The sequence below is a fragment of the Tympanuchus pallidicinctus genome, unplaced genomic scaffold, assembly GCF_026119805.1.
Source record: "Tympanuchus pallidicinctus isolate F22 unplaced genomic scaffold, pur_lepc_1.0 scaffold17, whole genome shotgun sequence".
In the NCBI taxonomy this organism is placed as follows: Eukaryota; Metazoa; Chordata; class Aves; order Galliformes; family Phasianidae; genus Tympanuchus; species Tympanuchus pallidicinctus.
In genome coordinates this window covers 17,289,252-17,313,211 of record NW_026294690.1, presented here as the reverse complement: position 1 = coordinate 17,313,211, position 23,960 = coordinate 17,289,252, and the positions used below count along the sequence as shown (strand labels likewise).

Here is a 23,960-nt window from a genome sequence, read left to right as displayed (position 1 = left end):
TGCATAAGTAACTGATCAGCTCTTTTAAATGTCTGAATTCCAATTGATTTCCTCTCGCATCCCCCACTCCTACCACTCTACTGCTTCCTTCTCCACTTTGGTCCTTCTTTGTCCTTTAAGTGAGATTTTTCATTTATTCCCCTTTTTCTAGTTACATTGTGGTTGGACTCAATGATCTTCAAGGTCTTTTCCAACCTGAGAAATTCTATGATTCTATGATTCTTATAACTTTACATGGTCTTCTTTGGTCTGATATTCCACTACAGGGTATCAGCTGTACACTAAACTCAATCACTTAATAACCAATTTTCATGGCTAATTCAGTTAAAGGATCAATGGCACAGTATGGCACAAGAACAGCCATACTGCTTCAGACCAGAGGTCCATCCAGCCTCCAGGTTAAAAGCAGAAGCCACAGAACCAAGTAGTTATTGGGCTGATCAGATTGCTCAGAAATACTCACTCTTCCACAGCCAGCCAATTAGGACAGGCATCCTACAGGCTTCCCAAATTACACGTGGCCTACACATGCATTCACTATTTATGGGCAGACCCTTATTTCACCAGTTATAATGGTGATTTATTAACCCATCTATACTTAGTGTCATATCTTGTAGCACTCACATGCTTTGCAAGATAAATTATAACTGACATTTTCAATATATATGAACTCAAAGAACTGAGGCTTTATGTTGCAAAGTTTATGATGATACACTAATTATCATTTCTGAAACTTATTACATTTATGAAACTAGTAACATATTTTACAATGAAGGTCATAACTAAACCCTGCAAAAACAAGAGAAGAAGTTAAAAAGACAAAACCTTACCTCTGACATGAGAGGCTGTCCATTTTTTAACCAGCTGTAGGAAGGGGTTGGGTTTCCTTTTGCCTTACATTCCCAAAACAAACTGTCATAGAGAGACAGAAAGGCACTTTCGATTTTTTTATCCCATTCAGGGAGTTCTGAAAAGAACATGCCAACCATTTTAAGCAGGAGAAAAAATGATTTTGCTGGAAATATGCTGCTGTTAATTAATGAACCGAGCTAAGCTAATTAGTATTTGACCAAAACATTCACATTGCCTTACAAGTAAATTCTGCACAACAGATTTCCTGTCACTGAACTTCAGGATTAACCTGGGAAGATGTTAGAAATTAAGTGGCCAAGAGATTCAGTTTAGACATTGGTTTTTATGGCCAAAATTTGCAGAAATGGTTATTTTAGATACCCAGAAGTCTGGGCACTCCTCTCCAGGTTCTATAATCTATGTACCAAAAGTAGAAAAATCCAAACTATGAGTCAGTAGCTAATCAAATTCACAGATGTAAGTGCTACCCACTGTGTTTTACACACATACCTGAGATGAAGAACCTACATTGTAGGTTTGTCAGATATAACTTACAACAGAAACTGTACAAAGGAATTAGGGTTATTCAAAACTGCTTCTGAACACTTGTGATGCACTGACATAAAGATATTACTTTATAAAAACAAACAAACAAGCAAACAGAATATGCAAAAATCACAAAGAAGCTCTGTAAACATCCAAATAAACACAGAAGGATGGAGCTGAGGAGGAGTTAGCACAAGGCTGACATACAAAATAGTTGTAAATATATTGGTGGATATGAGAGCCAGGGAGAATGACCAATGCCCAGCAGGCTCTGAGATACACCAAAGCTGCTGGCAAGTGTGGTTCTACATTGCATCCCCCTGTGTTTCAGGTGAGTGGCTGATGTCTCAGCATCCCATGAAAGATTTTTGGCTAGGTTAAGTCATAAATCTGCAGACTTTGTGTGTGCGTATGCTCCAATTTCTTATATACAGTAATTTCATTTCAGGAAGAGATTTGTTATCTTTTAAGATGAGCAGAACAAGTTTCTAAAAAATAATCAGTAACTAAACCTACCTCCATAGCACAACCCTACGGGGATAGCCCATGGCTGTGCCCCAACGAATCACCCTGACGCTACTACAATGCCAACATTTCACAGGGCATGAAAGTCTACTAAAGACAGACCTCTCCATGCTCCAAAGTTACTCTAATTACATGTTGTTTTTATTGTTCTCAGAGCCTAAGACACATGCACTCACAGCCATTCACAAAGCAGCATCCAGTGCCCAACAAAGAAACCCTATTTCCTAAAGATGAGACTGAGTAAAACACAGCAGAACATTAAGAGGAAATCAATTATGTAGATAATATGCAAGTGCACTCCTAATACAATAAAAATTCTTGTGCAAATTCTTCACACTTCCTGTTTACATATTTACTATGAACAGCCATTAATTTACAAAGCACAATTAATGAGTATATTCTTTCAAATTGTAATAACTGATTAAAATTTTCTAGTTGCCTATATTGTTATCAGTCACATCCAGGTAGTTTAGTGAACTTAATTTTACTGGAATTCTTTGACATTCTGTGAAAATTAGTGAGCAACGTGTGCAAAAATAACCCCTTAAAAAGCAAAGAAATAATTAAATATTCAAAGCAGCAGCAGACTGCTCTATTCCCAGCATAGATCTTGATATTAGCCACAGCAGCAGGAGTGGTAGCTTATTAGCAAAGCTTGCATTGCTTTTTTCACCAAGGTCTTCTCACCAGATATTAATTGTAGTCACATAGTCTGGCTTTTCTGTAATTCCTTTTTTATTAAGAAGTTTTAGTTTTTCTCTTATTTTCAAAGACCCATAAGGTAAGGAAAAGACCTCCATATCTCTTACTCACGCACAAACATTGCTTTTTTTCCCTGAGTATTAATAACGGGACTAAAGAGTATATAATTTGCTTTGGCTACAGTGGAACATCATGCATAACTTGGACCACAGGAAATGAATGCGTAGGATGGGAAGGGAAATGGGAGAACAGTTTCACAGAAATATTATTGCCTGCTTTTACACAAGGAGGAATGAGAGGGAGGCAACAAGATGAGTTTCCCCTGCCTTGCCCTCATCTGTTTCTGGAGAAACATTGTTCAGCTAGAACTCGTATGAACCAAAATCTCATGAATCCTTCCCTAATCTGCATCAGGGACAGCACAGTTTTCTGCTGCTGTGAGCTACTGAGAGTAAATCTTTTTGCCTGCCCTTAATGTTTCATGTAAATGTACCAGGGATTTTTTTTTTCTGCTTTGTATTAACCTTTACAACTTCATCATGGCACAGCCCACATTTTCAATCTGAGTTTTAATGCAAAATATCTTTATTTGCTGAGGATATAATTCAGTGAAGGTCACTGCAGACCTGCAATCATTTTTTAATCAGCTTAACCTGAACTACATTTCATATCTCCAGTAAGGGGCTAATAGACTTCATCTACAAAATACATCTGAATGTTATCAGGCCCTGTAGAGAAAAACAAAAAAAAAAAAAAGAGGAAGAAGAAATTAATCAATCTGCTTACCATAGACAAATAATTGACCTCTTGCAATGTTTCTGCCTCGAATGTTTTCTGCAATGCACTCATAAGAGCCTTCATCTTCTTGCTGAACATCTGGGATTTCAATAACTCCTTTGTTTTTGTCGTGTTTGATTTTCTTTGTCAGTGAGCTTCCATCAGACCTCCTCCAGCTGATACTAGGGATCGGACTAAATAATTATATTTGTTAGAGAAAGAGTGAGCATTTGTTACAGAAGAAAAGATAACGTGAAATCCCTTTGTAGAATCATATTTCAAAAAAGAAATCATTTCAGTTTCTAAGAGTGATTTGCAGAGGTTCATAAGATTGAGTTTTTATAACTCACCCAACCAATTTAGGAGCACAAGCCTAACTGTGGTGTGAAGCCCTCAATGATTGCTTGTAAAGCCAATTTTTATTTTCCCCACAGTAACTGTGAGAGTTCAGTGAAGGGACAATTCTAGAGGTCCAAAAAAACACCACAGAAACACAGAATAATTGACTTGTTTGGGAGAAAACAAATTCCCTCTGGCAATAGAGGTATTTTCACTCCTCAAAATAGGAAACATTGCACAAGAATTCAAAGAAGCTAAAAAGAACAATAAATCTAGGTATAAAAAATGGGATCTGAAGTAGAGGAGAGCAGGAAGACAGCTAAGCAAGGAAGTGGAAAGCACGAGAAGCTGAAAGGAGATAGAGACTAAAGAGAATATTTCTTGTTTCATGTTTTCATTTTCATTTACATTTAGATCAATGTATTCTATATGATAAAGATAGACAGGTGTAAAGAAGGCTACAAATAATTCTTGGATTCCTGGTAATACCATAGACCATACAAGCCTTGCTATCATGATCTATTATGTCACCAGATCGCTTTGAAATATTAATAGCGTTGGATTTCACAGTTGCCTTCTGTTACAGCAAACCAAAGTAAGCTGCTTTTTTCTAAGCAAACGAGCAGTGACATTTTGAATGGCTTCTTACAGTGGTTTTGATTAAGACTGCCATCTATTCCATTGGAAGTAACATCAACTACAAAAATTTGGTGCTGAACTTTAAAGCATGACATCCATAGAAATCAGAAGCTCACGCTGCCCTCACCTCAGTCCCTAAGGTCTCTGGCCTGCAGCACTGATGTACAAAGCATTTTCAACAGAGACCATAACTGCTCATATTTTGAATTATTTAGGTCCCTGGCTCAAACTCTTTTTTATTGACCAAGGAAATCAAGTCACCAATAAATAATGGAAAAAGTACTTAACGCTGTAAACTCAGGTCTAGCTCCTGTGCTTTGAGACTAGAGCCCTTACCAAATGCAAATTTGCTTAGCATTATTCCCTACTAGAAACTCTGAGGGGACTGACTGTCAAACACACTAGCCAGTGTGGTAGAAAGTAGCATCTCCCCCACCAACCTTTGTGTGATAGTTCTCATGCAAAATTTCTCTAAACAGAATTTTTTTTTTAGTCATTTAAAAGAAAATTCTTGTGCAGAACAGGCTGCTGCCATGACCAAGCCAGGAAAACAGCCAGAGGTACTCTGCAGCCTCGTGATGGACTGACATGACCAATGACAACATGAAGGAGAGCACTGTTGGCTTTAAAGCACTATTGTATATTAAATAATGGGTGAATAGCTGCTGTATAATGGAATCTTGCAGTACTCTAAATGCCAGAAGCATTTAACTGCTTACTTTAAAGGCACCTCTTCTAGATCTCTTTTTCTCCCCCATAATTTTTTTCCAGATTAAAAGAAGCTAATGTTTATGAAAAGCAGAAAAAGCAATTAGACATTCATTTATATCCTGCTATCTGAAAATCCTTCATCCAAGTATTTCCTATTCTATGAGTTTATTTTCCATAGCATGACTATGAATGAAGGGAAGCCTGCACTGACACTAAGGCCAGAGGCAGGACTCTGTGGAAAAAGGTGCCTCCATCAACTTGTCAACTCAAGTTTACCAAAGCTGGCACTGAAAATGTTGTCCTGTTTTCCTTCTCCACACCAGATACTTATAATGACATCCTTGGGGATGTTTCAAGACAAACTCTCCTCCTTGTCAGCCCCATCCTTCCTAACGAGGCTGCCTCTGATGCCAGCTGCAGCAGGATGACATAGAAAACCGAGTTTGGGCTAGCAACTTCACTGTCTTTAAATGCACAATTGCAATAAATACTTAAGTGTACTTTGTTCTTCTGGGAAAGCGTGTGCTGAGCTGCCTAGTTTTGTCAGAATAAGGAATACATTTGTCAGGAGAGCAGCCCCTCACCAACCTGAAGCTTCAGCAAGCAGCTGCAGGAGGAGCCATGGCTGGGCCTTTGGTACCATGGGGCTGGAGGAGGTCTGCATTTCTCCGTTGCCTCTGCAGTACCTCCCTCCTCAACTTAAGGTTTCCAGGAGCTGTAATCACTGTTTTGCAAAAGGCAGGGTTTGGGGCGGTTTCACCTTCTTCCAAAGTTAGTATATACTTTATTTAAATATATATATATCAGCACTGGTATTACAGGGTGTTTGAAACCTTTCAAGCTGAGAAAATCTGAATGGCTTTAAAAAGAACGAATGTAGAATTTACTTCAATGATTTTGCCTAGCTTCAGAAATACACCCTTGTGAGCTTCTGCAGGATGATGCATGGAGGTTAGAACTAGATGATATTTTAGGTCTCTTCCAACCCAAGGCATTTTATGATTGTACTTCTCATAACCACTCTATTGAAGGTCATTATCTGACTCCAACATAGACTGGTACTTTTCCATACAGATTTGAGGTGTCTGCTTTTGGTAGTGGTTACTAACAACCACATTAGATGGAGAATGTAATTGCTTGGGGTTAGGAAGTTTTTGAATGTGTACAGAAACAATGAGTGTACTTATTTATTACACTTCACAGGCAAGTCTTGCTTTCACCTGAGTAAATAAGAAAACAGTGCATAAATATGAGAGTGTCTCTGTACATAAATCTATAGTATATTTGAAGTCTTCAGAGCATCCAAGAGTACTGAGCTCAGCTACTAATTTAATTTATACTCTACCATACAGACAGCAGGATCACAAAAGCATACGTTACTTACTTTGAAAGAAAAGGAGATGGAAAATATTTTTTGGTTAGAGACAAGTCTTGTCATACTGAACACCAGATTAATCCCTCCGTAGCATTACACCCTACACCAAGAGGATCATCCCACTCTCCCTGTGGCAGAGGCTCAGCAGCCATTTGATGCATGGCACCTGGCCACAGCTTTAGCCTTGTGAATCTGAGGGCACTTCACAAAAGTATTAAATCACAGAATGGTTTGGGTTGGAAGGGACCCCAAGGATCATCAAGTTCCAGCCCCCTGCCCCAGGCAAGGCACCAACTGGCTTCAACAATGAAATCTTCAGTTCCAATAATGAAGACAATGCCTTGTTAAACAAATGCTTCTATGTGACTCGATGTATTTCTCCAGAAATAACAAAGAATTCACATTCTCTGAAATCTGATATCATCTTTCCTTCTCCTGTGGTCACAGGCCATTCACATTAACTCCTGTGATATTGGCTCTTGCAGAGCTGCCTGCTCATCCCTTAAGATACAAATTCTCTGGTATTTGTTCTGTCAGGAATGCAGGCTGAAAGTAACAAACTTCACTTGTAGTAGAAAAACTGATTTACATGATATATGGTTTTTAGAATTCTGTGCTTGATCCTTCTACAGCCTCTTGCATAAATTCTTAAAGATGTTTTTAAAAGTGAAGCCTGGAGTTGTGATGTCAATTTAGTAAAGATGGTTATTTGGAACCCACTTGTGGCTGCATTGTATGCTTGTACCAACAGCCTCAAGAAAAGCTCAGCTCTGAATATGTAAACGATAGGAACATGTAGCATCTTCCCCGGAAAGAAAAAAATAAGAGTATTTTGGGTTAAAAGAAATCCTGTTTTGTATTATTCAATATGCTTTCTACAACCTCTACCAATGCTACCAGTGACCCATTTGCAAGGATTCTGAACAAATTATCTCCTTATTTTAACAAATTAAATGCGGGCACAATTTAATAACTGTGCACACCCAACACTGAAACTGTTTCTATTAGTACATGAGAAAAAAGTTACTTGAAAAGAAATCTATAGAAAAGCACAGTAAGTCAGTTGAGCTAATCTGTGAGCAACTCCTTCCATGGCACTCAGTCCACTCAGACAGTGAGCCATAATTTAGATATATGGCATGATTAATATAGCTTGATCCAAAACATGACTTTTAATATTGGCATAGTATTAAACACTGTCAACATAATGAATCTTATTGCAGAACACAAAGTCTCATCTCTTCTAATAAATTGCCACAGGCTGCAGCATCTGAGATGGTCACATTAGTATTTCATATTTCAGTTTTCTCTCTTCAAAGAATTAAGCTATAATATGCATTTGTGTTCAGTTTGAATTCTCCATGCCAGTCACCACAGAGATGCATGCTACTCACACTCCTTTTGTGCAGCCACATAGCATCACACTGAGGAATAACTTACTTCTCAAAAGCTGCTATTCCTGGTGCTCTGTACTACAAGAGCTTGCCCAAGCGTTTTGTCCATTTGAGATCCATTCCTCCAAGCCGTCTCTCCAGGAATAAACAGCATCTCTTTGGCCTCCCTATATTTATTGTCATCAAGCAGGCAAGGGCTGTGTGACATGCACGTTTCCATGCAAAATGCATGAACGGAGCGTTGCAACAGATTGCAATGGGGAGGACCACAAACGCTTCGTGCCAGTGGGGTGCAGTAAGTGTTGATCTCCCCAGAAGCACCCTCAAAAGGTGCATGGAATGCACTACCTCTAGGCATCCTATGGTCTGATTGCGCTTAGTTGGTTGACTTGGAGCTCCCTCAAGTAAAAAGGGCATAAAACTCAGCCTTCGGTCTGGCCTCCTCTACTTGTCTTTTAAATGCAGAAGTGCTTTTTAAGCAACATCCAAGAGGTATGATTTGCTGTTCCATATAGAAAAGAGATGCTATTTCTCTAAATACCGTGAAAATACTTTCATTTAAGACTTTTGGAGACCAAAACCGCAGCAGGTTGCCTATAATCTGCCTTAGATGTGAAAGATTTCTGTTATTCAAAGTGCGAGGCAGCAGCAGCTGACAGCTTTGTCTGAACCAGTGGACTAACAGTATGAATATAGAAAATTATGGATAATGGGAAAGCAGTTCTGAAATCCAAGAGAGATAATAACCGTTAGAGCTTGTGGCAGATCAGAGGTATAGTTCAACAAATGCTGAGCTGAATTGATTTTAACATAAACAGACAATAGTAGAGGCTAGAGTTTTGGTGGAATTGAGGCATGTAAAGGTGCAGATGACCGCATCGCTGCACTTGTGAGTGCCTGACTACAATTGCTAACAGCTGGAGGTAGGAAGCTTAGAGATTGAACACCACCGCTAATTACCTACATACCTGTAAAAAGCTGGCCTCACTAATGAGTTAAGAGTATTTCACCTGTAATCTGTTTTTCTTGCTTTATTCACATACAAATTTCAGCTCCGAAATAATGCTTTTTCCCCCACTGACTGAAAATGTACTTCAAAGCTCTGTTCAGAGAAAATACTCAGATGAAAAACTGGAGACATCTAACCTGCTACGAAAGGCTGGAAAGGAGAAATTCTGCAGCACTGTAGCAAGAGCCTTTCCTTACATACAGCAGGTGTGGTGCACCTACACAGACAGGAGGTGATGTGTTGGCTGAGATACTTCATTATCCATATGTTCCTTGCAGAACACATTGCCCCATACTTATAACGTTGTTAAAACAACAAAGCTAACATGACCTGTCTTTATCCCTTCATTGGGAAGGCTCTGTTTCGTACGTATTATTTTCTGGTTTTGAAATGCTTTTGTGTAGTCAATATACCACTGCTAAATGCTTCCCGTGCAACAGATGGAAATCTATAGTGACAACTTGTGGTGTAAAGCCTACACTGACTCACACTGAATTAAAGAGGTATTTAAAGAGAAGTAACTTGATTGTTTGGAAAGGAAAACCAGATTTAGCAGGAACGTTCCAGTCTGGGACTTGTTTAGGGCCAAGAAATTCATATGCTTTTGAATATGACTGCAGAAATATTTTTTGTCCAACTAACTTGGGGCTAATTTTCATTTCTATAAAAACCTTATCTGTAAGGCAAGGCCATACCTCATCTTACTAGCTTTATTTGCTTTATTTTTCTACTTCTCAGCATAGGTTCCACAGGAACTTTTGATTAATTTGCCCTGCTTGCAAGTTAGGCTCTTAACCTCTGGAAAAGCTCTAAACACTTTAAAAGCCTTAAAAAGGATTGTCAAATAAAACTTAAGCTAGAGGTTGACAATTTAAGGTTATTTTAGCTCTTCCATGGAAAAAGGGACACACTGGAAAGGCGAGTTACATATTCAGTTAACCATCTGCTCTCAGAATACAGAGCATCTCTTTTCATTTGAGCACTCTACTGCTTCTGCAAAGAACAGCCATGTGAGGAGCTCAGGCACAATGCATGCTAGATTGTAGCTTCCCAAGGCTCCTCAGCATCTCTTTGGAGAAAAGGGTGATGAGAGCCATGTGGGACCCATTCCAGAAAGTCTTGGGAACACATTGCACAGAAACAAACCAAGATAAGGTTAAAAAAAAGATTTACATTTTCATGTTCTGACAAAAAATTTGCTACGCCACTTACAAAGGAACAATTTCTCCCTGTACAACTATGTTAGAAACCACAGTAAATAAAAAACAGGAATCTTACTTTCCAAGGGCAAAACATTCCAGTTTAACAGACGAGCCCTTTGCTGCGTATGTTGTTTCTGGAAAACGTGCTTCAATCTTTGGTTCATACTCTCCCATCACACCTGTTGAACATCAAAACAGCTAGCACTCCAGTTGAGCTTCAGACCTGTCTAGCACAACAGAATTTCAGTGTAAAAGAAAGGATGGCATTAATAGTGTTAGAGCCTTATGCTCCACCCATGGACATCCACATGTGATGTCTGAAGACTGGTTTTGATTATCTGGGTGAAATCCAAACCTATGCTGAAAAGCTTAATGTGAAATGTGCAAATTCTTTACATGTGAATGGTGAAGCATGTGCAAGCACAGTACCTACGTGCATTAGGATTTTAGGGAGAATTCAAGGTTCACACCTCTCGTTAGCTGCTAATAAGCAATGGCTATGACATTCGTCACTAAGCTGCCACTTCTAAGGACACCAGGTAGTTTTGAACACAAGAGAAAATTAAGGGGTTCCATGTCCAAACTAATTACAAAACACTTAAAGCATCTTAGAAATAACCAGATGTGAACTCTAAGCTTAAGAAAGGCTGATGTAATTGGATATAGTAATCACATCCCCAAATCTCATCAAGTATCTGATAAACCAGATAATCCAGTATCAGTTTAAGGGCATTTGACCTTGCAGCAGGTTTGGGATTGCTTTAGAAAAACTGAATTCTTTGCTGAAATTCTTAAAAAAAAATGCATTAATCTTTCAGTACAACTCACTGAATCAGGAATGATGAAAATCAGTCTCCCTCAGATAGAGCCTTAGCCCAGATCTCACACAGAAAAATGAATTGGTTCTTATTTTACATTGAACGGGGGCCCAGCTAATGCTCCACGTGCTATTTTGTACAGTTCCCTTGAGACTGCCTGCTTAGGACTCAATCCAGAGGCTACCAAAGAGAATAGGAGAAGATTAAGAGACTGATGAGACCGAGAAAAGGAATAAAGCACTATGATGAGAAGGAAGAAAATAGGCATAAAAGATCTAAAGCATTTACATGCAGTACCAAATTATTAACTTTCGATTTTGGGAATTATAACTTCATTTAGCATGTTCAGATGGAATGTTATAGAGCAGCATAGTCTCTCAGTGAGAGTATTATGCAATAATGTACAGTTGAGTTTTATTTATACCAGAAATATAACACTGTACAGACTTTGGTAACAACTCGTCACTGCGGCTTTGCAAGCAGCACAGATACACTGAAATGTAGGTGAGCAAACTTACAAAACCAACTTTGAGTAGAGATCTCCCAGGTATGCACTTCTCCATGCAAACATTTATTTAGAGGCATGGCTGGAAAGGTATTTGTATATCTGTGCAGGTGAGTCTCTCACCTCAGGAACTCACTCAGAACAGCTTTCTAGATCTGATGGTTGAGCTATACCTCATACTGAGTGTGCCAAGAGAGCTTACCATCACTGCGCAGGGTGAGGGGAGTGGGTGGCCCCTGAACACTCTGCCCAGCCTTGGAGTTGGTCACCACACAGGTGTAATTGCCCACATCCCATGGCTCTACTTTGGCAATGTACAGATTTCCCGTTTCTTGTGAAACAAAACGCCGTCTGTCCTCCTGAATGTATAAGGTGTTATTGTTGAAGGTCCATGCAAAAGACAAGCCTAGAAAAGAGCAACATACATCATGCATCCTCAGATTTGCTTGCTTCTTCTTAATGCTTTTGCTGGTTGAAAGAACGAGCCAGTTACAGGGCAGACCACTGGGGATGCACAAATTAGCACAGGCAGGATAAGCACTGCTTCAGTTCTAACTTACTTCAAGCCACTTGAGAAGGTCACAGAAGTTTCTGTCCCTTGCTGCTTTTTTTTTTCCTGTTTCAGCCTATTTTTAGGTAGAAATGGCAGTGCTGCAATGCCATGAGAAAGCTGGCTTAGTAAATAATTCCTATCTATTGCAACTTGCCTCTCAATACTGAGAGCCAATTGCTGATCATGCAGCACTACTGCTCCTTTCTCCACTCCACACGTGGAGAAAGGAAACAGGTAACAAGACATCATTAGATTTTCATTGAGGGAAAGAACTCTGCTGCATCCAAACATCTGGGAGATTAATATCTACACATCACTCCTTCTCTGTTTCTTTCTTTATCTCCCATACTTGCAACTGCTCCCTACTTCTTGTTCTGTTCTGACTTCCTAACCCTATTCTGCTGCCTTCTTCCATAGCATTTCACACTGTAAAAAGGTACATCCATAGCCTAGCCACTTTAAAACTAATTTATTTGACCAGCAGGACAGAGCTCTATGAGCTTGCCATCCAAAGACCCTGTTATTCCAACCCCGTGTTTCCATCAATGCCAGAAGTTTCCTGCCCACTCCATGCCCAATACTGGGCTGCAGTATTCAGCTCTGCAGTGGCAGCAGCAGGACAGAAATTCTGTCATTAACAAGGCCCAGTAAATCAGAACTTCCAAAATGTACCAGTTTAGCTCCCTCTAATTAAATGTATAATTCATAAGCTAACAGTGCTCTGCCAACAGCTTCATTTTGCACATTTCCCCCATCAAATATAGCATTTCAAAAAGATTATTTACATTTCTTTCCCCTCCCTCAGTTGCAGCATAGGTATAGGATGATAATAAGTCTGCAAACTCCAGTAGTTTTGTGGAGCTTTATGTTATCATCTTCTAACATTTTAGAACTCTCATTAGAAATGACACGTCTCCAGGGAGCAATCAATGACACTTTCTATCCTTGGCTAAATTCTGTAATAGGCTCTGTTTTATTACAGTATCCATTTTTTATTATTATTATTATTGACATATGGTAAGCCCAGAAGATGCAACAGGTCCTAAAGCAGTGTAATACTTGTGTGTACGTGATTGAACAGCATAGCTGGACATCCATCAGGCTTTCCATAACAACACAAGTAAACCAAAAGTGAGTTAAATATGAAAAATAGGTTTGATGGTTCACTTCCTAGACTCCAGTTCCAGTGCTGGCACAGTTACAGGGCTGATGAAAGCCTTGACCCATGGACAAGGCACCATGAAGAACTTCTAGGTCATCTTATGGCACACCATCCAAACCCTGCTGGTGGCTCCTGCACCACCCAGAGGTGCAGCAAGCTTCTCCATGCTCAACAAGGTATACAAACCTTAATGAAAATCTATTAAAAATTAGCTTTATGCTGCACAGAGCTTGTTCAATCTACATTTCAGTAGGTACAACAGCCAGTTCTCATCTCTTATGATTTCAGCACAGCACCTGATGATCTTGCAATCTCCATTACATTCTGTCTGTACTGAACCATTGCCTCATTGCCTATTAATACTCCCATGAACCAGGAATGAGTTCAGGCCTCTTCTTTTCATATTTTAATTCCTCCTCTCCCCAGAACCAGGCATATAAACATTGCCACTCTCCTCACTGCAGGCTCATCATCACCAGCTCCCAGACCTTACTTGCCTAGAGCCTAATTCAGATCCATTAAACTCTGTAGAAGCTCTAATTTTAATTGACTTCAGTGGGAGCTGAATGAAATCCCAAGAAAAAGATCCAAACTTCATAGATCAAACTTTTTTCCCCCTTCTAAAGCATAGCCCCAGCAGGATACTCCCTCACACAGCATCTTTTCACAGAAAGCTATGATAAGCAAAAAATATTAATAGATTTAATAGACTAGAAAATGTAATATTACATTAAAGAAGGAGTTACTTTTACTTAAATGTCTCCATTTTGGGTCACTTGGAACAGCACTTGGATTTGTGCTCCTTTCTTTTTCCTCATTTAATGGCTCTGGTACAAGGCCCATGCCATCACTTTTGGGTTACACTCATTTACATGAGTAAATCAGCAGCTGGGAAGGCTCTGGTGAAAGTAATGGCGAACAGAAGGTAGCAGAGACATAGAAGGGAAATTATGTAAGGAAAAAAAAATAGTAACTTGCTAATGAAGTCTAGCTAAAATAGACTTGAAAATTGCTGCCACCAGCTATTTTAGTGAGGAAAAAGAAGTTACCTTTCTAAAGTTTATTTTGCTTTCCATTTAGCCATAGAATTTCTGAAAATAAGAGCTGCTGGGTTCACATCCCCAACACAAACCCAGAGCTGTTGAATTTCAGAGGCTGCTATGAAAAGGCTTCAGTAAGAGTCTTACACAAGCCTTCGCCATTATCAGTACCAATTATTTTTTTGTACCCAATTCATTTTCCCCTTGCACAGAGCCTTGTATATCTGTCACTTTCCCTCTAGGTTGACTACTTATATGATGTTGAAAACAAATCAACATGCTTCAAAGTAAGGGAGCAGAAGGCTTTCTGCCAGAGACCAATTAGTCCACTTTTTCTTAATTCTCTTTTCACTGTGGTTAACCTGTGATGCTTTAGAAAAGTAAACTATGTGAATGAACAGAAAGGAGAAAAAAGGCCAGGGAAGAGACATCTTCTGGAGGCCTCTGCATACGGTTAGCTCCTTCCACAGTCTATGAGGTTGATTCCTCCACTTCACAAAAACCAGGAAATCCCAGGACCTTGCAACTAACTAGTCCTTTCCTCACATGCAAAGACTGCATAAACACCCACCTGTGCCCCAAGGGGGAATGGTTTTAAACTGAGACAGAGGAGGTTTAGGTTGGATATTAGGAGGAAGTTTTTCCCACACAGAGGTTGGTGAGACAATGGAACAGGTTGCCCAAGGAGGTTGTGGATCCCCATCCCTGCAGGCATTCAAGGCCAGGCTGGATGTGGCTCTGGGCAGCCTGGGCTGCTGGTTGGCGACCTGCACACAGCAGGGGGTTGGAACTGTGATCCTTTTCAACCCAGGCCATTCTATGACCAGACAAATGGTTTATAAAGACTCTTGCTGTGTTCAAGACTTTTTTGGGTAAATAAAATAAATATCACAGATTAATCATTGTGGTCCTTTTCAACCCAGGCCATTCTATGAAAGCTAGCCAATATGACATCATTTATCCTTTACCTATCTACTTATAACAGCATCTTTAGAAATGCCTTTCGCTATCCTGAAGTGAATACATGACTTCCAAAACATGGAACATGGGTTAGATGATGCCAACAGGGAAACACTATTTCTCCTGGTTTTCGCTGCATCCTGGAATTGCTTGTGCCTAAAAATCAACAAATGTTTCCCTAAGCACTCTGTCACCATGTGCAGAGAGAAACAAGCTGAAGAAGGTTTGGGCAGTCTCTGTTCAGTAGTGCTTTAGGTAAGGGCCAAAACAGCAGAAGTTGATCACAGCTTTTGTTTTAATTTCTGAAGGAAATCACATACAGTAATGTCAGACTTGTTCTAAAGTCAGAAAAAATGAGTATGATCTCCTCCTGTGTTGGAAAAGAACTCTGCTAACCTTACGACAGCCTTATGCCCAGAAATGACTCCACTTCCTACAAATAATGACAGAATACAACATTCATAGCACTGTACAAGTCGGAGTTTTTCTGAACTAAATCCTGCAACAGAAGAGAGAATAAAGTAAAATTTATATCATTTCTATCCTCAACTTTTTAATTTAACACTTGTGTTGGTCTCACAGACAAGCTTAGAAAACATCAATCACCTTCATGTAATTAATTTCTTAATTCTGCCCAGCTACTGCCTAATAAATACCGCACTACAGCTCCTTTTTCTCTTGTGCAGCTGATTGGACTTAACCCAAATTAACATGTTTGAGCTCTGAACACTGGAAAATGATATTTGCTCTCTAAAGTAATCCTGGTGCCATTATTGACTCTGTGGGAAGAAGGTGCCTTGAGTGCACAGAACTGCATTTACTTCAAAGAGGCCGTGTGGCAGCGAAGGGATAATTACAGCAACATAGACTTCATTATGCACACGCCAGCTCATAGGCTTTTTTATTAGTGCTGCAACCCTAATTGTTCGGATCTTTATCCAAGACAGGTGACTGTGCAGGGTTTCTCTCGCTCCTCACCCAGACCCTAAGCAGTGAGCCCAGCTCAGCTGCTGGCACCAGGAGGGAGCACTGCCAGCTCAGGGCACAGCTGGGAAGGGGGGCAGCTGATAACCATCTCTGATTTATCAGTCTGGGGAATATAACATTTCAGAGCTCTCCTTCTCAGCCCGAGCAAATTCAGATCAATATTGCTGGTTCTGCAGGAGGAGAGCACAGGATGGTCTCAGGGAAGGATTAAAGATTCATAGGAGAGCTCAGAAACAGGAGCAGAGGGAAAGCTGCTCTAAAGCAGTGATTAAGGCACTCAGCTTTGTAAAGGGAGATACACATCAATCCATCACTTGGAAATTATGCATGTTATCAGATGGTTGTTTAATACAAAATGCAGAAACAACATGAGGAAGCAGTCAAAGAGCCTTTTACACAGAAAAGCACTGCTCATCTCATCTCCACATACCCACTCCTCTGTCCCCTATGCCCTTCTGCCAGCTGAGGACTCAACATTTGTCTCTACTGAGCAGGCTTCAGAGCTCTCACTTCTTTAAGAGCCTTTTTGGTTTTTTTAATCCAGCTCTGCTGTTGTTACAGCAGTACAGAAAAAGCCCACTGAGTCAGCATCCCAGCTTCGAGCCCCAGCAGCCCTCATGCATGAGTAAATGCAAATGCACAAGTGATCCTGCTGCTTCTAACAAGATTAGCAACTTTCTTAAGGCTCTGCAGGGATCCAGCTTGGAGGAAACAAGCCTTATATCACACTTCACCTCTAACAAAATAAATGAAGAAACAGCCCAGCCCATAGTTCTGTGTCAAGTATTACCACTCAGGGAACAACTCCTTAATCACAGGCAGGTCAGGCTCACACTCAGCTACAGAACTGAAAAGTTCTTCAGGCTTTCTTCCTCCCTCATAGACGGTTTTCAACACTTAACTCTATACAAGATGTTTCTCTCTTTCTTGTAATAAAGAAACAGCATATGTTGATGATACAGAAAAAAAAAGAATTGCTGACCTAAAGAACTGTAGCTGTAGAATAGATGTGCCCCAAAGAGAGAAATACAGCTTGCCTCCCCACCCTTACACCCTAGAGCCTCACTAACAAGCAGAGAAGGGTCAGATGCTGAACTTCATAAGGTGCGTTAATGAGCATCATAAATAACAACAGCTGAGGCTGAAGAGCAGCAGGTGCATAAATAGGCAAGAGGGGGAGGTGTGCAGGAAGTAAGAGCTGGGGTGTGTAATTGTTGTTTAAATTATTGTTCTATTTATTTTAGTCTGTTGGTCAACAGATCCCACCTCTAGCTTCAACCTGGTGACAGAGGTGTTGTTTATGGACAGGGTGCTGGGTTTTTTTTCATGCAATTAACCTGAAGTAAGCTCACTTACTATTGACATACTCATTCTTGCTTTGCCAAATCATAATTTTACCTATCAGCAGGAAGAAGACATACAGCTTACTGGCTCATGGATGGATGTATTGTCTTTGTCCCACTGATACATTTCAGGAACTCTTTGAAGCTTTCTCTGCCCTTAAGGGCCACATTTCACTTCATCTCCTTGATTACATACCTCTTTCATACAGCTGCAAGCACTAAGTGAACTGATGTTTCCTTTCCGTCCAAGACTTGTGGGTTTTAAATTGACTGATGGGTTTCTCTACTACTTTGATATACTGCATCCTCCTTATAGATCACAGTTTACCTTCTTCTTATGGGAACAGCTATTTCTTAAGAAGGATTGAGAAAACAGTACTGAGAGCAGGACGTTGGTGCTGGCTCACAGCATGCTCCTCCTTTGGGTGTGTGGTTATGTGAGTGCTATAAGAACTGCTGATTCCCTCAATCCAGTAACCGTACTGTTGATGATTTACACCTCTTTAATGTGCATCTATTTTTCCAGGACAAGATTTCTAATCATCTTCAGCTGGTTATGTGAGAAAACCATAGTCATTGCTCTGAACCTCACAAGAGGAGCAGTTACAATGTTAGTTCTAGCACCTCCAAAATAGGATTTGAAAATGCAGGTGGCTCAGAACTTGCAAAAGTCAGTGCTGGGAAAAAAAAAAAAAGAAAAAAATCTCAAAAAATAGGTCTCAAGAGCTTCTTGCTTCTATCAGATGCAAAAAGTGGGGTTAATGAGAAATGGTACTGCTCCAACAATAGTCCACATACATGCTCAAGCCTTTGTATTGCACTGAAAACACTCATGTTGTAGGTGGATTGTAGCTATATAGAAGGGGGTACAAATAACGTGTCCCTTGTTTAAGGATAGCTTACATTAAAGAAATCAGAAACATTACAGTGAAAGGCACTGTTAGCTCACTGCACATCCCCAGAACTCTACTTTATCCAGAGCAATAGCAGCAGTAGTAACAGAACAGCCCAAATCCATTCTTTGGGCTGCACCCGACTCAGAGCTACTCCACGTACCTCCGTGATGTGGTGGAGGACCACAGAGCAGAACCACTCCTTGTCCTTCTCTGACTGACACTGTGCTTCTTGTTTTCATTTCAAAGTTCTCAAGATCTGAAGAGAGAAAGAGAAAACAAAACCGTGTTATAGTCAGATTTATTCCGAGTTAGATTCCAAAGCATGCAGTGCTTATAGATAACTCAAGAATATATATTTCAGTGGTATAAAATCTCACTATGTGAACTGAAGCACTGTATGGACAAATAGCTCATCCATCCACCTACCTGGTCCTTCAGCAACCATAAAATGGTTATTTATGGAGCACTTAAACCTTAACAAGTGATTTCTACATTAATTAAAATTCCTCTTTGTAAAGCTAGTGTATTCTGTGAGTTTTTCTAGTGACACATCAGAATTTATTTGTCTTAATCTGCACGAATAGGAGAAAAACGTTTTAGGTTTCCTTTTTTATATCAATTAAACACAGGTGTGTGTTTCTATAAGTAGAAATGATAATTAAACCTCATCAGAACTCCCCTAGAGTGTGTGTTTAAGTGACAAAAGTATGCCATATTTTCAATGAGCACATTCTTTCCTAAAACTGTCTGTGGTAAGTGGGCATGTTTTTAATTGACTTGAATGAACCTTAGCACTGGTTTCAAAGGGGAGGATAAGAACTCTTGCAATAAGAAAAAAAAAATAGAAATCACACGATGCCCCAGGGAAGTTGGTGCAAAAGCACTGATGCCTGGACTCCCATGGGTGATTTTCATGTCTGCTTATCAATTTTTACATTATTTTTACTAATCTAATACAGTATTTTCTACTTTCTCCCATTTCCCAAATGTGGAAGTCTCTCAGTCTCATTCTTTTTAAAAGAACAGTTCAGTTTCAGGACATGATGTAACAGATGTTCTTTAAAAACAGATTACTTTTTGATCCAGTTCTCACCCTGATGAGCTGACTTACTACTTTTGTCAGAGCACTTCAAAATGTTTTAATAAAATAAACAGCAGCAGCTTCCCCTTAAATCTTAAGTCAATGTGGTGTGCCGCAGGTTCTTGTTTCAAACAATTGTTCCATTTTTCATCAGCTGAACAACTACCTGATCTGGAGCTCAATAGAAAGAAACAGTTCTCATTGGTCAAAGCCATCATGATTACTACCTGTACAGCCTCAACTATTTATGTCAATATATCAATTCTCTCCCTTAGCTGAACCTTACAGAGTAAATTTTTCTTTTTCTCCTCTTCATCTCCTATATATTCATCTCCTATGAAGACATTGTCTACTTGGAGGTGACTGAATTGAATTAGGCAGTGGTGGCACCTCCTCACAGTCATAGCCACAATAGATGGTACCTGCCAATACACAGGAAAGTGTTCTAAACTCTGATGTTCTTTTAATTGCCTGCCAGCTAGACTCGCCTTGCAGTCCAGAGGGACACCAAAAAAGAGAGAGATGAATGGAGTGAAACTATAAACATTTTTCTGCCTCTCTTTAATACTAATTGGGAAAGAAAACAATAGCATGCCTTCGTAAGAGTTTTGATTTGTATCTAAAATTCGCTTACCCAACCTCTGAATGTGTGGATTGATTTATTTACCTGTTCTGAAAATTCACTCTGAGAAAACTGATCATTTTTTTTTTTTTTTTTTTTTTTCCTTTTCCTTCCTGTGGGTTAAATTATTTCTGAGAAGGAAAAGACTGGAACAAATATTGGTCCCTGGACCTGATGGGAACTGCCCAAGGCACGTGTGCTGTGGGAAGAGAAGTCAGCTCCATATGTGTTATAGGAGTTAGGAAAAAGATGGGGAAAAGTCAGAACATTCAGATGCTAGCAGTGAAAACAGTTGCATCTCCCACTCCTATCACATTCCTTTCCTTGATTTGCTAATGTAACATGTTGTGCAGTTCCTACAGAAAAACAGATTAAAAATAATTGCAAATCTCTGCACTCGTATGACAAATATACATAGCACAACCAGTGGTGTTCATTACGGTTAATCAGATCTACCTTTCTGCTGAGAACAAGATTTTACTGGGAAAGAAAGAATGAAAAAGGAAGTCCGGTGCTGCAGTTAACAAAAGGTTTTCATGACAGTTCAGAATTAACTATGGGATACTTTAGTCTGAAACTGGCATAGTTTCTGGAAAGTAATAAATTGCTAGTAGCAATTCTTAGTTTAATGACACAATATGTCAAGGTATCATTTTACCCATTTAAGAAACTGTCACCTGTCCGTGTTCACCCATTAAGATAATGGCAAGTATTCCTGTTTAAGCATTGAAACAGTAGAAGTACTAGATGGCTCACAGGCTGTCTTACTTTATAATTAGCAGGACTAATTCAGATTACATGTGGTGAAAAATTTGACTTTGTCTTTTTAATCTCTGAAGCACCCAATTCTGCATGCAAGAGCACTGCCACTTCCATTGCATGCTTATACTTTGGTTATACACAGCAGCCCATCTTTTCCTGCTGCTGGAGAGATTTTTGTCCTCTTCTGGTCAATAGTGAATGGCAGGTATAAAAAAATGCTATGGGGACACACTAGTGATCATTTAATCTACTCATCATGTCTATCACAGGTTTGAGTACACATATATCCATCCAAACAGATAATTATCTAACTTATTAGACTCCTAGAGACAGACATTTCCTTTAGATGATCCATTCCAGTGCTTGGCTCTGGACTTATCACACTGCAAGCAGCTCTCACTCCCAGACTTGTAATAAATCTAAACAGAAATTATCCTTTTCTTCCTCTACCTCAGGTCATTTTTAGTAGATAATTGTACACAATAATCAATGTCTGTCTAATAAAGAATCATTGCATATAAAATAAAGAGCAAAACAAACACAAAGAAAAGTAAAAATGACTCATTATAGGAGTCATTCTTCTTTCATTCTTCATCTTTAAGGGACCATCTTTCCAGGCAGGCTCCATCTCCCATAAAATACTGCAACACCTCATTCAGAAAGTTCTCAGTAATGAATTACAGAATTGTCCGTCTTCAATACGTAGCCCAGGATGACAACCAGGAATGAGGCAGACCATCAGGAAAAACATTTATTTTGGCTGGAAGCGGTCTTTTTGCTCAGAAGATTTTTGCATCTATTCTCCCCTCTTTGCGTATATTTGCAATGATTAGTAGCAGCCTAAAGTATGCTAAGCAAAGAAAAGAACTTGAAGATGAATAAAAATGCAATATTTGCATTTGCTCTTGTTATTCTGAATATCTGGCTGCTTCCCAAAACCACCTCTTTGCCCCAAGTGCATGCTTACACCAACAGTGCTCAACCACCCCATCCTCCCTGTTACTGTTACCTAGCATAGCTCTATAACGTAACATGACATAACCTAATAAAGCATAATGCTGCTTGTCAAAAAGACTATCAAAAGATAGCTAAGATCAGGTGTTTGGCACACACTTAGATTGCTAATATGCACTTAGGAATAGTGTGACTATTTAACAGATGGTATACTTGCTAACTTCAGTGTTTCTGCAGAGATCTATAAATAAATTATCACCTAGTTCTTCCATTCTTTGCATTTATCTCACTTTATGAACAATGAGTGTCCTCACTGCTCTATCAGCTACAAGTTTTAACAAACGAAACTTTGTTCAGCACAGCACATGTTGGCAGATTACTATCAGTGTAGCACAATTAATCAGTTGGACGTGATAACGAGATCATGTAGGCTAAGCAAAATGCTCAGGTGAACAAATGATTCTTCACAGGGAGAGTGGAAATATATGAACTCAGCTGTGTGTGGCAAAGAGTCATCATCTTCAGCTGGGAAGATTTGCAGACCTAAGCAGGAAAGGCACATGCCTGGAGCATGGGAAACATCTGTTATTTTGTGGAAAGTGGATCAGAGAATGACAAGGCTTCCTTTGATAGGAGTGGGAATAGTTGGGGTGGAGGTATGCAGCTTCTCAACTGATATAAATGCAGGGGTAGGGAGGAGTAATGGCTACAGCTTGTTTCGGCTGGTGTAAATCACTAGGACCCCACTGAGGTCAGGGAAATGATGCTGATTTATGCTAGCAGAGGGTATGGCTTGCAAGTTTTCACTGTAGGTACTCAATTACAATAAAACCAGGACCTGACAGGAACACTGCTTATAGGTAAGGCTGACCATCACCATAGTTCTAGTGAGCACTGAGCTGCAATGAGAGGCCAAGCGCCTGCACAAGTATGATGTGGTGCTTCCCTCAAGTGAAAGATGCTAATCTGAAGAGACTGCCAGGAGTTAGTGCAACAGATAAACAGAAATATTTCCTGCTCAAGTACTTCTGTTAGTAGGTGAATTGTTAGGTTCAGCCACACCTGGAAAACATGGATTTTCTTTATTCATCTTAAAACCCAGCACTGACAAACACTGAGCTAATTGCTGCTTGGGCAGTGAAAAGATCGCTCTTCTAATTTCTCCCAAACTATTATTCACTATATCAACCAGAAAGATCAGTGCAGTGGAATAGCAATACAGGTGGGGTAACAATAAAAGGACTACTGTGATGGAAAGGTGTTACAAAGGAGAAGCGCTCACCTGTCTCTGAAGATCTAGGTTCACAAGGGAGAGATCTCTAACCAGATAGCCTTCCCTAGTGGCAGTCAGCCCTTAAATGACATCTGAGAGGTGCAGCCAGGCTGCACCCCTTCTGCTCACACAGCTGAATTGCCTTCAGCTGTGCTCCCAGGGCTGACCGGGTCCTTTTCCCAGATCCTCAATCAGTGGTTCAGGCAGACTCAACAGTTACCATACATGCACACATCTGCATTTTTTTTCTTAATATAAAACTATCTTTAAAGAGTTCAACTTGTACACCAGCACACGTAAAAGCAGGAATGGTTTTCTTGGGATTTGAGAATCACTTTTTAAACTTCTATCACAGGAACAAAAAGTAATTGCAAGTAACAACTCATTCCTTTCAGCCTCTTTGGCCTGTGTGTTTCAAGTTCCTCAATCTGCTCAGGGATAGGTGTAAACCTTCTTGATTGATTTGGCTTAAGAATGGGCATAGGACATCTTCATTTCACTGAATAACAAACAAGGAAGCTGGGAAATTTTGATATATAAAATTGTTACAGACAATTAGAAAAAGTTCAATTCATCATCTTACATAATTACTAACAATTCATCTGAATTAATGTAATTTCATGCTTTCTTGAATTTTTGATTTTTTTTTTCCATAAGTGTTTTGTCATTACATAATCCCAACTATTATAGTTGGAATTGCTTGTTATTGAAATGTGCAATGAATGCTAAGGCATTAGATGCAAGAAGACTTTATAAATCAGCTCCGCTCCTGAGGATGAATCAATAAACTTTTCCACGTTTCGGTGGGGCTCTGTCAAATTGTGATGTATTGCATCTGTTCCTATTTCTTCTGCTTCTCCTATTGGCTGTGATATATTGCAATAGGATCGGTGGTACTGGATGTGATGTATCACAATAGAAATTCTCTTGCAG

The 23,960-nt window shown here is 39.6% G+C and overlaps 2 protein-coding genes across 2 annotated transcripts in view; one reads left to right on the top strand and one right to left on the bottom strand.

The window, feature by feature from the left end:
- The window catches only part of SHQ1 (SHQ1, H/ACA ribonucleoprotein assembly factor), a 1,172,872-nt gene that overhangs the window by 28,168 nt on the left and 1,120,744 nt on the right, over positions 1 to 23,960 (top strand). The window lies entirely within an intron of this gene.
- The window catches only part of CNTN6 (contactin 6), an 86,968-nt gene that overhangs the window by 54,039 nt on the left and 8,969 nt on the right, over positions 1 to 23,960 (bottom strand). The window contains exons 2-6 of the mRNA XM_052679014.1: positions 18,496 to 18,591; positions 11,597 to 11,800; positions 10,148 to 10,250; positions 3,412 to 3,596; positions 831 to 967 (exon numbers count right to left, since the gene is read on the bottom strand). Coding sequence (XP_052534974.1) covers positions 831 to 967; positions 3,412 to 3,596; positions 10,148 to 10,250; positions 11,597 to 11,800; positions 18,496 to 18,591 — 725 coding nt within the window. The remainder of the gene's footprint in view (positions 1 to 830; positions 968 to 3,411; positions 3,597 to 10,147; positions 10,251 to 11,596; positions 11,801 to 18,495; positions 18,592 to 23,960) is intronic.